The sequence below is a fragment of the Sturnus vulgaris genome, chromosome 7 (genome assembly GCF_052056855.1).
Source record: "Sturnus vulgaris isolate bStuVul1 chromosome 7, bStuVul1.hap1, whole genome shotgun sequence".
Taxonomy (NCBI): Eukaryota; Metazoa; Chordata; class Aves; order Passeriformes; family Sturnidae; genus Sturnus; species Sturnus vulgaris.
In genome coordinates this window covers 10,881,401-10,898,483 of record NC_142249.1, presented here as the reverse complement: position 1 = coordinate 10,898,483, position 17,083 = coordinate 10,881,401, and the positions used below count along the sequence as shown (strand labels likewise).

Genomic DNA, 17,083 nt, shown 5'->3' with positions numbered 1-17,083 from the left:
GAGTATTAATTCTACTTAATGAACGTGAGAGGGTTTCTCCCTACCCTCCTCTTTTTTCTTTCAATTGAGAAAAAATCTCTTACCTTTCATCAAGAACATCTCTAATTTATCTAACATAAGCAGTATCAAGCTAATAAGAACAAAGGAAGACATCCACTTTTAATTACTTTGAATAATTTTAGATAGTTTTATCTAAGCATCTTGAAATCCTCCAAAAACAGACTGCCTGACATTAGAATTAAGACAGAATCTTAGTTCTACCAATGCAATTTTATTACTGCAATGACCTGATGAGCAAACACTCACACATAAATGCTCTGTAAAGCATTCCTCTGTCAAAATGCTTGCCCCTTGTGAGTATAGTAATTTATCAGGCATTTCAAGTGCTGAAGCAAAAAATATCGGTGATCTAAAATATGTAAAAAATGCAATGATTCAATTAATGCTGAGTTACTCCATGCATGAATGAACAATTTGACCTGGGCTTGAATACAGTATTTTTAATAATGCAGCTGCCATATTCGTTGGTCTGTGCATTTCCTGAAAACTAATCTGCCAAACAAGTTATACAGCATGAATCTTGTGCACTTCCGTTCTTCGAGGGTGAGTTAGTAATGCTCCACCATTGCTCCTCAGGTCACTCAAGTGCTACATGCTTCAGAACATTTACACACACTGCAGTTCTAAAATGAAGACGTGCATTTTCCACTTGAAGAACCCTTACTGTCACCTCTGAGCATCTGAGTGACCACTCCAGGTTTCTAGGAAACCTCAGGTCAGTTTAGGCACTAATTTGTAAATATTTCGAAATACTTGTTTTGGTTTTGTTTTCTAAGTACACAATATTGTGTCTGCAGTTTTGAGATATTTCTTTCCAGGAGACTGTCAGATTCATAGCTTCTCTTTCTTTTAAAACTGAAGCAGCACAACACATGTGAAAATAAATTAACTAAAACTATTTTCACACAACACCCCCCCACCAAAAAAAAAAAAAAAAAAAAAAGATCCTGTACCACCTGACTGGTACTATTCCAGCTGCAGTGCTTAACCTGAGTATACTCTGGGAAAGCTTCACATGGAGTTCATGTAAAATGTGTGCTAGCCTGGGCCCTTAAGAGCAATTTCCCCCTCCCCCCTTATAAATAGACCTTGTTTCATTTCAGGTGAAATTTCAAATACAGAAATAACCTTTGAGCAAAACCAAAATCAGGGTTACTTTAAGTAGTTCAGTCCAATGAAATCATCAATAAAATTACTGATGTGAAAAAACACTTAGGTTGGGTTGATGAAAGACTACAATAACTTAGGGTAAACATTTACAACTTCAGATAAAAGGTGATTAAAATAATAAGTAAATATTCTTTAACTGCAGATGACAGCAGCATTACAGTTAATATTTAATCATGACATTGTGAGAATATTCAGTAGTGGAAGACAGGATTAACATATTGCTTTAAAACATTCCATTACTTTCTGCATCTGTTTACTGATAATAAAAGAAACAGCTGTTCTAAATGTAACATTAACAGGTGTAAACCATTCATTTGAGATTTTAAAACAATAATTCTCCTCTGTTTCCTCCTTAGCTATTCTGAAATGACATTACAAACACCCCTCCTATTAGCTTACACAATTAACTCATAATTGTTTAACCTCTCTGCATGTCCCCAAAACGTATACATGTGGAGTTAGCTTCCTTCTCCTTTTGGGCAAAAGGCTCTGTTCTCCTGCACTGCACATCCTGAACTAATGCACCAGATGTGTCCCATAAAATGGTTGGTCACACTATTCAGCAGCTTTCCTTTAGCAACTGTTCTATATCAAATTTACTGTAAAAAAGCATCGTAATTATGAAGTAACACTGTATCAAATTCACAGACTGAATATCTCACTATGTTCGGTTAAACTATGAATGATAATTGAGCTTGAAATTGTATATTTACTTTAAATAAGTCCTCCAAATCATCTGCAACAATGTGTGCTTAATTCGAAGCCATTAACAAAAGATTTAACATTTCCACATTTATACTCTCCATAATTTCAGATACGATACTCCATACTTAGAGAGAGAGGGAGAGAGGGGAAAAAATAAAAGCAAGTTCTGGTAGCTTTCCATTTGCAAAATTAAATGCATGTACCTGAAGTTTCTTATAATTTCTAAGCCATCCTGTTACATGCTGGGTACAAATCAAACTAAATTCTCAAGAACGCTTCAATATTCTATTGAAGCCAAAAAAAATAAATTCAGAAGTTTATTTAACAAAAGAAACCAAGCCCCAGTACAAAACCAAAACCTGACCTGCTTTTAAAGCAAACTCCGAAGACCAAATATTACAACCCTTTCAAAAGTCTAAAAAGTTGTTTGTTTAAATTAGCTTTCATTAAAGTAACACCAGTAAGTTTGCAGGAGAAAAAAAAAGAAATGAAATCCTTGAGATTAGGTAATGTTTGCTTGTATAACTACATAAAGTGCTTGGGAATATTGATTCTATTGATAGATATTTTAAATATTCCAGATCAGAATATGGAAATAGAGAAGAATCCATTCTAACAAACCCAAATTCCACTATCTAGATTTTACTGCTGTCAATGACTGCTAGGTGCTCCCGAAATAATTTCAATGTTCCTCTGGTTTTGCTATAGTGCTCTGAACTTTACTATTCATGATAAAGAGAATAAACCAAACAAGAAATAGTTCAAATTTCTTCACACACACTGGTTAACTGAAACAGAAACTTCATTAATAAGATTCCTACTAGATTCAGAAAAGACACATGTAAAAGCTGGCTACCTCTGTTTCATGTCTATACCCATACTTATATGCAAGGCAATTAATTTTTTCAACGAGATTTTCCTTTATTTATAAATATAAATTGATATTCAGCAGTTTCCCACTAAAGGAATGTGCAACTTCTCAGAATTTGGGTAAGGGAGACATCTGAGTCGCAAACACACTACCAGAACTAAACCTGCCCCAACCAATCATACAAACGATCCTCTGAAAAATGCAAAGCTACCTACAACCAAAAGGCTTTGGAAGTTTAACTGTGAGACCATGCTTTAGTCTGGAAAGCTCCTGACTGTCCCTAGGGAACACTGCTACCTGCACTAGGTGGATTTTAGGAAAGCACACATGCACACCACGAGGAGCAGGGTAAGCAAAAACGCTTTGACCTGCTGGGGACACAATGTAAAGGAGGAATGACGCTCACCCATGGTCAGCCCCAGACCTCAATTCAAGTCCACATTGTACAAAGCAGAAATGCCAGCAGAGGGCAGCGCAAATACGAGAAGTCCCTGGAATGCCCCAGCCCGGCCACTCGTGGGGGACAAGGAGGTGGCTGCCACTCGCTGGTCCCTGGGACGCCACCACCACTCCCTGCTCCGCAGCTCTTCCTCGCTGGGAAGAGGTCAAGTACAGCGATGTGCAGCTCCACCCAACATTGCACATTTCGGGTTTTCTTCTTCCTTTTAAAGAACCAAGCTGCCCCCGGAGCTGGGGACGGACTGCGTGCAGGGCAAGGCAGCCTTTGTGCGCTTCCCCGAGAGCCTCGTGGAGCACCCCGTGCTGATGCAATGGCACAGGCTGATGTGCTGCCTTCCCCAGAACTGCTGCCTCAGGCACACCATTTAACTTCTTCAAACTTGTAAACCTAGAACTGGGCTACTTCTGTTGTTTAAACAAACATAAAATGGATGCCTCACTAGAGGCATTAGTGAGAACAGCTCTGGAAAGAAAAAGTAACATTTCTTTTTGTTCACACCAGTTAAAACAAGGAGAGACCTCCACCTGTCCTATGTAAAGCATCTCCCATGAGCAGAACACCAGTGTAACTCCCAATTTCAGCTTGCAGTCCCAACCATGAGTACCGTGGTGGGGAGACACCCAGACCGACAGCTCCAAAGCCATGCTCGAGCACTCAGTGCTGCCACCCAGCCACACATCCCCCAGTACCCCCCGAGACAGAAAACAAACTGTATGTAAACGTAGCTAAGGAAGAAATCCAGAGCAGCTCTCTGAGGTGTAAGTCTAGCAAACACAGCCAGGAAAGGAGGGAAGAGCCAGCTCTCATTTACCTAACCTGGTGCACCTGCACCCACTGAAAATCCTCATGCCAATTTAATTCCATAGCAACTAAACCCACCCTGGCACCTGTGAGTACCATTTGCCAATCATGTTTTGTCCTCAGTCTAGGGCGTGAATACCTATTAAAACTTGTCCTCTTGATATAAACTCAAGTTTTATCAAAGATACTACCACTGGCTTCAGTGGAATTAGGATACATCTATCTCAACTTCTGGAAAAAGAAGCAGCAATTATTTATCTCATTAAATACTGTATCTTATACTCTAAACTGACTAAAAGTGGTGCACACATTCATTTAATTTTCAACAACCTTAGTCAGGAGATAAAGTTCCATTCTGCAGCTTGCTTCTGGCTTTTCTCACTGTTATGGCACCTCTCTAAACTCTCAGAATTTGTATTCCAACAAGAATAAAAATAAACAAACTATAACCTTCTGTATCCCATGCAAGGCTGGGATCCTGTTTCCCCATTAGAGCCAAGGGTCACGTATCCTTCCTCTATCTCCATCCACCTTCTCACTTCGATTCTAAAAATTCACATCTTCTGCACTGAGTGACATTTAGAGCCAAGTGTGTTTGCAAGTGACATTCTCATTTTGTGCCTTGCTACCATTAAGCTTGGAAAGATACCCAGCTTGTGCCCTCTGATCATCCTTGCTCTTTATGAAAAGGACAAACTTACTTTAATGGCATAAAGAAATAATCATAGAATCGCAGAATAATTTGAGTTGTACTTTTTAAAGGTCAGCTAGTACAACCCCCCTGCAGTGAGCAGGGACACCTTCACTAGATCGAGTTGCCTAGAGCCCCATCCAACCTGACCTTGAGTATTTCTACCCATGGGGCATCTATTGTGTGTCTGGGTAACCTGTTGTAGTGCTTTACCACCCTCATTTTGAAAAATTTCTTTCTTACACCTAATCTAGATTGATCCTCCTTTGGTTTAAAACAATTACTACTTGTTCTGCTGCAACAGGCTCTGTGAAAAAGATAAACACACTGCCTTTCAGGTTAGAATTTACATGTTGTGATGTATGACTCTGATGTGATTTCTTAAATTAGTTCACCAGTTCAGCACCAGTGATTTTACATATCCAAACATAACATTTGCTTGTCTGGTCCAACACTCCTGTCCACAAACTAGCTTGCACTTGTGCCTTTCAGCAACCTTCAACCATTTACCCAGCAGACACAGAAGCACTACAAAGCTAGGTCCTACCACCACGCTTTCATAGTGCCAAGGTTTGCAAACAACAGCTGGGGATGGACAGGAATTTTCAGGTGAACTTGAAACTTTTAAAACATAAGGCAAGGCATCTGCTGTGCACAGAAGGCCTAGGGGGGTAGGTTTACAGAAGTAGGCCACTACTTGAAATAGAGGAGTAAACATTGTGTTCTGGTAGAAAGAGAATGAACCAGTTTACCAAAATCAGTAGCTCTCTATATAGCAGACTATGCCCTAGTTATGCCACATTCTCCCTGAGGGAGGACAGTTTATGTTTCCCACCCCCAAACAGTTTGTGTATAGCACTGCACCAATAAACTTCCATGGGCACCTGATTCCAGTGCTAACCTGTGCTCCTGTGACTCACATCCATTCTGCTTTCAAGCAACTGGCCAGTTTTAGTTGACCTGAAGTTTTTAAACTTTTGTACCATACTTTTAAGAACCACACTTCTGTAAGTGTAGAATTTTTGGAGATTGGACACTAGGACTGTCAATACTCATTTACATGAGCTAAGAATTTCCAAACAGAAATACAACCATAAGAAGTCTAACTATACTGCATATGGCAATGCCATATTTAAATACTTACAGCTATCTGACATTCCTTTGAAAATTAACAGCTGATCTCCTTAGTATAATAAACTTTGCCATGCTCTGTTGAAAGCAACTTCTAACCACTTCACATCTAAAAAATTTGGACATACTGGTATTTCTTAAACCTGCAGCAATAAGACAAGGAGGAAACCAGGTGAGAACATTTCTTTAATAAATTATTTTTTTAAAAAATAGTGGTGACCTGTTTCTATACAGTATATACTTTCAATTTTCGACTAGCATTTTTTATTTTAATAAAGTCTTTAGGAGGTGAACATGTAACAATGAAAAGTCATTATACAAAAGCTTTGCACAAAACATACTGAAATTATAGAGTAGTGATCAAAATTAAGCAAGAGAAGTATGAACCCCAAACAAAATGTTCCATTTACTGAGTAATTTCCATGGAGTTGTGCTTGTCAACTTCTGGAATATCTGTTAAGTGATGAAAAAAAGGACGACCATGAACGCAGCCTTTATTTTCCTTTCCAAGCTGTTGCTTCATCCTGTAAATTGTGTTTTGCACATCTTCTTTTGACAAATGTAAGGGCAGCTGCCGGGCTAAACGTACTGCTTCTCCCTGTGGAAAGGAAAAACAAAACCAAAACCTCCATAGTTTTAAAGTACCACATTTTTAGAACATGAGCCTGGGGCTACCAGAAAGCAAGAATTAAGCACTCCCTCTTTAAAGGTCATCTTTTTCTGCTGCTAAATATTCCAAATCTCAGAAATCTAAATATAACTTTAAACAGATCTTACTGGTCAGTTCATGACATTTCTACAATGGAGGCATGCACAGTCAGCCCTTTGGTTATGTTTGCACTCCTTTAGCCTACTTTTGCAAAATGCTTTGTGTTTCTTATTTCCTGTTGTCACCAGCATCAGCTGTGCATGTTTACCAGTTCACAGACACATTTCACACGATAAACTTTAGCAGTGTCATAAATTAATTCAGTGAGGAAAATTTGAAAGATACTCTAGCAAAACTTCATATATTAGTTTGTATTTACTATGGTCTATTGCATCCACTTAAGACTAGAAAGCAGAAGTGACTCCTAAAGCACCCACCCTCAAAGAACTAAGGAACTTCAAAAACAAGTTTCCTCCTCCAAGATGGGCCTTTCTGCCACTGCCTTCTCTTCTGTACTTAAGTCATGCTGCCTAGACAGAAATGTATGTGGCACACAACCTCCCTTCCTACTGTACAAACCTGAGCACTATTCATAATGATTCAATCTAAAACACCTCATTTTCTTTGTCTGAGATCTTCTCCCACTCCTCCAAGTGGGAAAAAGATCACTGTGGACTGTTTAATACCCTGGAAGGCTGCTGCTTCAACCATTACCCTATTCTTTCTTCTGCATTTATCAACTAACAGCAAAAGCTGCACACATGCTGCCTGCTCAAACATGAAATGACTGATTAAAGCTGTGATTCTGAACATGACAGTGAATGCATTTCCAGTGTTTACCTCTCAGAATGGTCAAAAAATGCAGTGCTTATTTCTGAATAACAGCTTTTATAGCTGTCAGCGGTTTTTTACAAACCATTCCTGTCTCAACACTGAACTTATCCCTTCTTTAAGCTTCTTTCCTGAGTGCATGAGAGTGGTTCAGTAGTACATAACAGAATCACTTGCTGCAAAGGCAGCTTACTACCCCCAAAAGACAGGGAAAGATTTGTGTAACACTGCTTAAAAGATAAAACACATACCCTGTGTAAGTATGTGCCTCGGTCCCAGTTTGAAGTAACCTGATTCAGGAAGGCATGTTGTAAATGCTTAAATTAGAAGAGACTTTACATATATTTTAGTAACTCTTTTGAAGAGAATTAGCATTAAAGAGCATTAGTGAATGAGCTAGACAAGCAGCTACTACTGCTGGTTACTCCAGTTTTAACTAGTACCATATATATTAGTTGTCTCCGAAACTTCATGCCATTATTGTCTCTGGATGGACAATTTATTTATTTGCACAGAAAATATTAACGTGAGTCACTGCCATTCTGTGGCAGTTTTGACTCCTAACATGGAAAAATGCCTCTCCAGTCTGAAAAGTGCCTTACAGAGGAAACACTTTGGGAACATCAGCTTTGGCATGTGTTATTTCACACTGGGTGACTGCTTTTGAGTGTATCTGATGGAAGTGTTTTGGTAAAGAATACACAACTCAGAGAGGATATGATACTCTCTTTTTCAAGAGTAACTTCTGTTTAGAACACGATGAAATTAAATAAAACACAGTTGAAGAAAGATTTTCAAGCTGTTTCAGGAATTATTACAAGTTTAGCTGGCTAATAGTAAAAGAAAGCTTCTCACCTCCAGGTAATTTATCACTTTGAGAGGTCTACATTCATATACTTCCTTTGCATTTCTGTTAACTACTGCATTCAGAATTTCTTTCAAATCAGAAATTCCATAATATGGCAGACAATTTGCCATCCCTTCTATTTCCAGATGACTTTCTGTAGCCGAAGCACCTGAAAACACAAAAACAAAACAGTAATTCATGCACTGCTTTAATTTCTATTCTATAGCAATTCACAGAAAATTAAACTGATGCAAAGTCATTTAGTACTTTAGTCCAATACAATTAGGCAACTTTTTTGTTCCTTCCTTGGAATGAAAAGCATTTATTTGCACAATGTTTCATTATGATGATGTGTGTTTATTCACATTAGAAATGTCTCAGCTTACATTAATCCAAATCCTAGCTGGCACTGTTTAATGCTTAAAACATTTGCAGCATTCCCAGTCTTGAGCACAGCTTTAATTAAAGCTTCTGTGACTTTAATTAAACATATATAAAATTAGACTTGAAGCTAGCAGTAAAACACAATTTAGTTTGAAAAATTTAAAACAGTGTTGGCACTATTTCCTATGTAACTGGTTTAAACATCTGTAGAGTTCAAATGTTATCATAACAAATTCTGATTCTACTGAAATAAAAAGCAGTTTTTTTCTCCTACCACATCTGAGGAAAAACTCAAACCCATAAAACTAGAGGCTCTGTGACTCACTTCATATTATCATTCATATGGTATCAGTGCTGGAGCAGGGAACACTCTGAGTAGGAATGATGAATAAAAAATGAAACAGCCTTTTAACAGAGTATCTATTCAAGTGTTGAGCTCTCTATGATTTCCCTTCTTATTCACATCACAGGGAAAAAAAAAAAGATTGAAGTTGTTCCTGTACAGCAACTTTTTTTCCATTTCCAGTTAGAGGCAAGTTCTCTGGCAGCCAGGCTCACATATTCTCATTCAATCCTTCAGACTATCCTCTCATTCACGTTGGGTGCACAGGAACCTCAGCCCAACCTGCACAGCTAGCTTCCCTTTTCCTCCATTACAAGTCCAACAAGTACAAACTTTGGCACAGACAGCATAGAAAAATTGAATTACTAATGAAAATAAATCCACTCTCGTGTAATGGCTCCAGGTAGGATAAATTACCTTCAGCTCAAGTCACAAATGGTTTTTATAAAAGTCAAAAGAGCTGGAGACAAATAGAATGCTCCAGGGTGGATTAAACTAACAAGCTATCACAAGGGATAATTCTTGTTCCTAATCCAAATAACAACATGAAATATTTCAAAAGTGAGAAAAAATATATATACAATGTAAACCAGCAAAATGTACTTTCATTAGCTGGTAGAATGAAGCTGAGTTATTCATGTCCAGGCACTGTTTATTTGACAGTCATTAAATAAGAGCACAGATGAACAGGATAACTGTGCAGATTGAAACTTTTCCTAAATATGGGTGTGGCACTGGGTAAATAATGCTCTTGGGCCTTTTTAAGCTTCATGGCATGAGATACTTTGACCAGTGGGAATTTGATATAGAGAACAGTCCCTCATTCCCCCTCCCCTCAAAAATCACATAACTTTCTCCCAGCTATGTATTAAACACTGCTTTATATCTGAAACTTTATTTAATTTTTCACCCAGCCTTGTCTTCCTTCTGTTTTTCAAGGTGCCTTTCCCTAATCACAGCCAGCAAACAGAGGCATATTTTTATATAATACTGGAAACCTGTGTTCAGATTCAGCTTAAAGCAAAATGTTAAATTATATGAAAATTTTCCAGATATAAAGGTGAGAAAAAATGATGTACTATGCTAATATTTCCCCATGGGCAAGCCTGTCAGTAAGGGACAGGAGGAAAATATAAAGTCTCTTTTTAAAATCTCCTTCAGCTCTTTTAATTTTTGCCCTATTTTTGATTTAATTACAGATTAGATTTGAGGAATTATTCTAGACCATTTGATTATGCTGCTTTCTCTCTCAAATGAGAACTTAGTCTATTTGAAAACCTTTCAATAATTACCCCTCTATTTGCTATGAAGGACAGGACACAAATTCTTTTAAGTTTCAAGTATTTAGACATTCAGTCTAAAAACTTGTATTTCCTGTATTTAAAAATTTTTGACAGTGAGATTCTGGATTTGCAAAACATTTCCTCATATATTCTCCAGCCTCACCAACAGCCATTGTTCCATCTGCAAATTTTGACAGCCAGATTTGACTTCACCATTTTCCTCTTTCATCTGAAAGTCAAAGTGGGCTTGAAACAGTTTAATGCAGGAACAAACAATACAAACCCTGGCTAAGGGAGGTTTATTTCTTTGGTAATTCTGTTTGTGTGCCATTCTCCTTTTCTGCTAACATTCTTTAGACTGTAAAGTAGCCCAGTTGCATGCTGATTAACAAGTATTTATCTGCAAGTCTCTGCAGGAACTCTGATATTGGCAACACTTGATGATATAAGCAGATGTCCAAGCCTCAGTGTACTTGTAAATTTTTGACAAAATATATATTAAGATTTTTTGAGTATTCAAACAGCAGTCCTCAAACAGTTGCCATGGTAGTTTCTCTGAAATACTTTGCAACTTCCAAGGAAAGTATTTCCATGAACAAGTAAACTAGTTTTCAAATGAGTAAAAATGTGGATTTCTCATTGTTACAAATTTCCCCTTTCTCCTTCCAAACAGAGCATTCACAATCATCTTTGGATAATTCCTTCCTGATGGCCAGGAAAAACTGTTCCCTTCCAGCTGCCACCTAGATTAGGTGACACTATAATACTACCTATCTCCCAGTCTGTGGTCAAAATCAAACTGCAATGGAATTGCAGCATGGTTTTCCACTGGTGGGTTACAAGAGCTGAGACAGTTTTTATATCACCAAGAACGATGGGTTATTTACCTGTTACTGCTCTTTGGGGCCTTATAAAGCACATTCTTTGTACATACTCATGTTGACTACGTGAGGCAGACAATCCTGCCCTAAAAGCCTGCCTTGGAGCATGGCCCAAGACCCAGCACTGATCCAATTTGACCAGCTAAGGTGTGTTCCTTGGTCTCAGTTCCTCTCCAGCCAACAATTCCCATCTCTCTCTAGGCCTTTCCCAAAGGCAAACAGACAGATGTGCAGTGAAGGCACATATAATAAACACATCTTAAGAAGAACTGGACAGAAAGTAATCCATCTTACTTCTTGAAATGTTCCCTGCACGTAGGGGTCACTGTGAGCAAACAAATGCCTGGCAGGTCCCAGAACACTGAGTATTAAGTAATTTGCTTTATTAAGTAAAAGCAAACAGACTGCTCTCCCAAAGGTAGCATCACTTGAAGCCTCAGTAAGGCCAGAACATGAGGGGGTGGGAGGGCAGTGGAAGACAGACTAGAGCTCAGCGTCACAGCTTTGCAAATTACAACAACTGGCACATTCCACAAAGAAACCATTGATTTTGCCTAACTGACACACTGACAGCAAGAAGTGTTTTCTTGGCTATTTCACAACATGTTTTTCACTGTGAGCTATCCAGAGAAAAATCTAGTTGAAAACTCCTTAGACAGACGAGCAGTTAATATTAAGAGGGAGATGATACAAAGATCTTAGCCTACCAAAAACATGAAGCAGATGGGGCACTTCCAAAATCTAGGATACTTGGAACAACTTTGGCTGCAGTCATATAGAGTTTCTGAAGAGAGTAAAGGTAGATTACCTTTCTGTCTTCTAGCAAGAACATATTCAAAAAACAGACTTATCCTCAAATGAAACAACAGGCAAGTAAGGCCTCCAACTTCCATACTCTTGCAAAAATTAACATCCAAAGGTGCATTTGTGAAAATACAGACATTTAAGCAGTTTTCCCACCAAAATGGCAGAACAAGAACAAAACTCCGTGTGGAACTGAGTTATTGTAAGGAAAAAAATAGCTGATTAGACCTTTCAAAATCCTACTAGGAGTAGTGTATCTAGTGTCACATGGTGCTGTGGGGTTCAGAGCAAGGCCTGTGAGAAAGACTCCTGGTAAATGAAGGGAGTAAATAAAGCTCAGAACCACCACTAGCTAAAACATATTGACCATTAAAGAACAGAGTTGTATTTCTACAAATTCCAAGCACGGCAAGGGAATAAGATTCAATTTCTGAGTATTAATCCTGAGATTAAATCAAGATTAATGAATGACTCATTTTTTATCCTAGGAATGACACTGCCCCTAACATGTCATCCAAATAAGGAAAAATTAATACTTCATGGGTGGATTGTTTTTCAAGTAAGAAACCATATGAATGAAAATCTTCATAAAAAGCTCCTCTGTACCACAAATTGTCAGAAGCTAAGATTCTGAATTGCAAAGAAGCATTTTTAAAAATTATCAGTTGAGATGCAAGCCTAATGCAACACAGGAATTACCAGTAACCTCCCATATTAAGGCAGCTGCTCAGGGTTTTTTTTTTAAATAAATAAGCAGTCAGTTCTGTAAAACACCCTAACACCACAAGGAAATAAAGAATAAATGTATGGTCCTATACTTTAATTTAAATCATAATAATCATCTAGGAAACTGTCCTAGTGGGGTGCACAATACCAAAGGCAAGAGGTCCAGTGTTCCAAATTAGTGTCTGGGCATTATGAGAAGACTTAATATATGGTAATGAGCAGCAATACTCAGGGTCCTTCTCTTCTTCTTTGGTAGAAAAATATCTGTAGAGATTTAAAGAAATAAGCAGTGCAACCTATTAGAGACCACCATGGGTCAAGGAAAGCCTCTACCATGACTGAAATTGCTGTATGTTGAATTGGAGCACCTAAATTTCTTTTGCTCTTATTTTGGGTGGTATCTTGGAGAGCTAGTGATGGCATCACAGACTTATTTGCACAGAACAGAAAGGCTTGTTATTTTGCAAGAAGAAAATTACCAGAAATACCACTAGCATGTTGAAATTCAAATCTTAAGAAATCAATCACTCAATCAATCAATCAATCAATCAACAAGTTTGCTTGTGACATAAGATGATCTCTGTCAGAAAAAGTAAACTTTCAACTACAGAAAATAAAACTCTTCACTCAGGATGAAAAAGGAAGCCATGCACATTAACAAGTGCTAATAAGTCTATTAATGAGAAATCAATCAGCAGTCAGAAAGGAATATCTATTATGACCATAACAGATTCCCAGAGGAAAATACAGACTTCTGAATATGCTGCAGTGGACCCTGACAGAGAGGGAGAGTTGATAGTTCAGTTCAGTTGTGAAACAGCAAATACTAGGACTGATCCAATTAATCTAAAATGTTAGGAGAAAACTAGTTACAAAGGGAGTGTGCAGAGAATGGGGTTCTGGTGTGCTCCTATGGATGCTGCTAAGGAGAAACTCTCCAGTTACCAGGGCTTAATGGCACATTTCCATTCTAGGACCTCTCCACAGCAAGCTGTGACTTTATCACCCACCACGCAAAGTAGGACCTCCGACTCAAAAAATCAACAATATATCCTGAAGAAACAAACTTTTCTGAAGGAAATTCTAGCTCAGAAATATCAGAATGCCTCTCTTTCAAGGTGTGTCTGAATTTCAAAAACCTCACAAAAGCAGACACTGAATACAGACAGTGAAAAAAAAAGTAATGTTTCAATAAGGATTGTGAAAGATGTTTTATGAAACAAACTGGATCTCTCATCTGAGAAATCCTACAGAATACTCAGGTCTAAGTGGGACAAATCACTCCTGGTATGCAAGTCCTCTTCTGTAAAGATTATACAAGAATCTATGAATTAAATAACCTTAAAATTCATAGTGAAATTCCCAGAGAAGGACACATTAGGATTGTTAAAAATTAATACCTGTGTGTCTAAAAATCAATTCTAATAAGTATTTGTAGAAGACAGTGTATTTCAGGGGCAAGTTAAAGAAAAAAGGAGAAACTGATTAAGTAGAAATCCTTGGATCAGTTGGAAAAAAAGCTGGGAGAAATTCCATTTGTTTGCTGGTATTTCTACCTTCATCTGCAGTGGTATGCTCTTTTAATAAAAGAGGCTGTAACTGCTATAATGTCATCAGCAGAAGCTTATAAACATGACTGACAAGACTCAGATGTTACTAACTTTTCACTCAAATAGTTAAAAAAGAAGAGTGGAACAAAGAACTGACTTAGATTCTCATTCTTTACTGGGCTATTCTATGGTTCATCAACCTCCACAGTGCACACAAAGCACTTTAACTGTAAACCAAACCAGAACAGTTCCCTTGAGATTTCCTTTTCTTAAATTTACATCTTAGGAACACAGGATGAGAAGACTACTTCCTAGTTACAGTGTCAAGTCCTTTGCTATTACAGTGTTACAATGCCGCTCTTAAACTAACCAAGCTGCCTTAAAAGTAGTTTCCCATTTGGTTTTGGCCAAGACAGTCAATTTTGTTCACAGTAGCTGGAATGGGGCAGTTTTGGATTTGTGCAGGAAACAGTGCTGGCAATACAGGGATGTTTTTGTTGCAGCTGAGCAGGGCTTACACAGCATCAAGGCCCTTTCTGCTCCTCACCCCACCCCACCAGTGAGGAGGCTGGGGGAGCACAAAGAGTTGGGAGGGGACACAGCTGGGCAGCTGGCCATAGGTGACCAAAGGGACATTCCAGACCATGTGGCACCAAGCTCACAGAGCTGGGGGAAGAAGAAGGAAGTGGGGTGCTGTGATGATGTTTGTCCTCCCAAATCACCATAACCTGGGATGGAGCCCAGCTTTTCAGGGGATAGCTGAACACCTGCCTGCCCATGGGAAGCAGTGAATTAATTCCTTCTGTTTCATTTCTGTACACTACTTTTGCTTTACCTGTTAAACTGTCTTTATATCTCACAGGTTTTCTCACTTTTATTCTTCCAGTTCTCTCTCCCATCCCACTGAAGGGGGAGTGAATGAGTGGCTGTGTGGGGCTGAGCTGCTGGCTGGGGTTAAATCATGACACATCTGCAGTACTATGAGATTGGTCAACAACTCTCTGCTGTTGCCTAGAAATAAACTAGAAATTAAACTCTTCACCCAGGATGAAGAACGAATTGTCTTCAAATTTTCACATTCAATTTATTCATGTCTAGTTTACATGAACCAAATTTGAAGCAAACTTAGAATATTAGGAGGTAAAAAAAAAAATAAAGTTGGTGAGCAAAACTGCTAAGCCACAATCCCATATTTGCCTAGGGACATATCAGAGATCTCCTCAGCTTTTCATTTGCTTGTCTGAATAAACCATATAAGAGCTACCTCTTACAGTACATGTTTTATTTCCATAATCATTCACTCCATGATTATTGTAATGATTAATACCAACACCTCTTCTAGTAAGGTGTTGGTATTTATGTAGAGATTTAGCCAGTCAGAAAGAAGTTTCCTCGTTTTTGCTGTGCATGATTCAGTAAGGAAAACAGCTTTGGCTCTGTTCTTCACAAGAGCCAGCCTCTGAGTGAAGGAGTTGGTCTATATCCCTTTTTTGTACCTACCCTTAAAAGATCCCATATGTTACAGTACATCTGTCATCACTGTACATATGTGGGGATCTGTAACACATGAAGCTATAGCATTTCTAACAGCTCTTATGGCCAATCTTTTCCCTGAGCTGTCAGCTAGGTGCTACCCCCAAAGATGATTGCTTTTCTTGCAATTCTACTATAGAATTCGTGATCTGCAGAACCAACACTGGGTCACCCCTGTGTTTCTAATGCATCCCTAGAAATGATTCTTCAGAAAGATGTAAATACATTTGAGCTCTCTTAATAAAGTAAAAGAATCTTATATGAAATGCATTTATTCTGTGATGAATAGAGAGGTACTGAAAAGTATACTCCTTCAAAATATGTTCAGATCAAACTCCAAGAAAAGGTGTGGTGAACCTTAAACCATCTCTTCGCTGGCCCCTTTGGGCTCTGGGTTACAATTTTAATAATAATAAGCAGAATCCAGCTCCATACTGGACCTCTTCAACTGCTCAGCAGTACAGGAGTAGTCAGTCAAAGCACATACTTGCAGAAGGTGCCTGGGCTAAGGAATTCTTATCAGTTTAATCTAAATTATGTCAGAATGGCAATTAAGGATATGGGCATTGGGCATTTTGGGAAAAGAAGAAAGAAGTGAGGAAAACATGGATTTCAGAGCATTAAAGTTTTCTGTTCAAGCATCAGTTTCCACTACTCAATGTTCTGTGTGGAAGATTACATTCTTTGCCAAGAAATCTCAATGTTATGGAAAGCAGAATGCTAGTGCTTTAAAAGACAAGGGGAGGCAGAATAACATGATCCATATTAACAGTAATTTGAATCATTAAATCATAGGAAACAAGCTCCAATGCAACTAATAGATTTTAAAAGCATCATACCTTCTATCACTTTTATCTGGAATCCATTTGCTACAAGCCTTGGATCTGACAAATAACCTGATCCATGGAAACTGTGGTAATTCTTCTGCATTTTATGAAGAGCAGCCATATACTGAGATCCACCAATAAGACTGGAAGAAAAAAGATCCCCAAAGTGTTAAAAATCAACAACACTTACGTGAAAATTACAAGTGTGCAAAAACCACAGAAAAACGTAGCAAGTGATAAGGAGTGACCAAGACTTTTAGAAGCATTTTGGAAAAGCAATTTGTTTAAAGACGCAAAATGAGAACTATTCACTTATCTTAGCGAGGGATTGAGCTTAGACAATCAGTAATAATAATTCTATCAGCCACTTCCTAATTCTTGGGGGGAAATTAAGCTACAGTGAAGTGAAAATGCAGAGCATTTCATTTCCTTCTGGGGGCGGAAATTTGTACTTGCTGCACTACCAATGGAATTGGTAAAAAATCATACTTATTCCAACTACAATAAGACCAAGTGTTCTCATTACTTCAAGATCA

General features: G+C 38.2%; 1 protein-coding gene across 2 annotated transcripts in view; it reads right to left on the bottom strand.

The window, feature by feature from the left end:
- Positions 1–6,056: 6,056 nt before the first annotated feature.
- Positions 6,057–17,083, bottom strand: part of PMS1 (PMS1 homolog 1, mismatch repair system component) — a 43,630-nt gene continuing 32,603 nt past the window's right edge. For both annotated transcript variants that reach the window (XM_088167777.1, XM_014880938.2), the window contains exons 11-13: positions 16,560–16,690; positions 8,225–8,385; positions 6,057–6,487 (exon numbers count right to left, since the gene is read on the bottom strand). In XM_088167777.1, the coding sequence (XP_088023903.1) occupies positions 6,296–6,487; positions 8,225–8,385; positions 16,560–16,690 (484 nt within the window). In that variant the 3' untranslated portion in view covers positions 6,057–6,295. The remainder of the gene's footprint in view (positions 6,488–8,224; positions 8,386–16,559; positions 16,691–17,083) is intronic.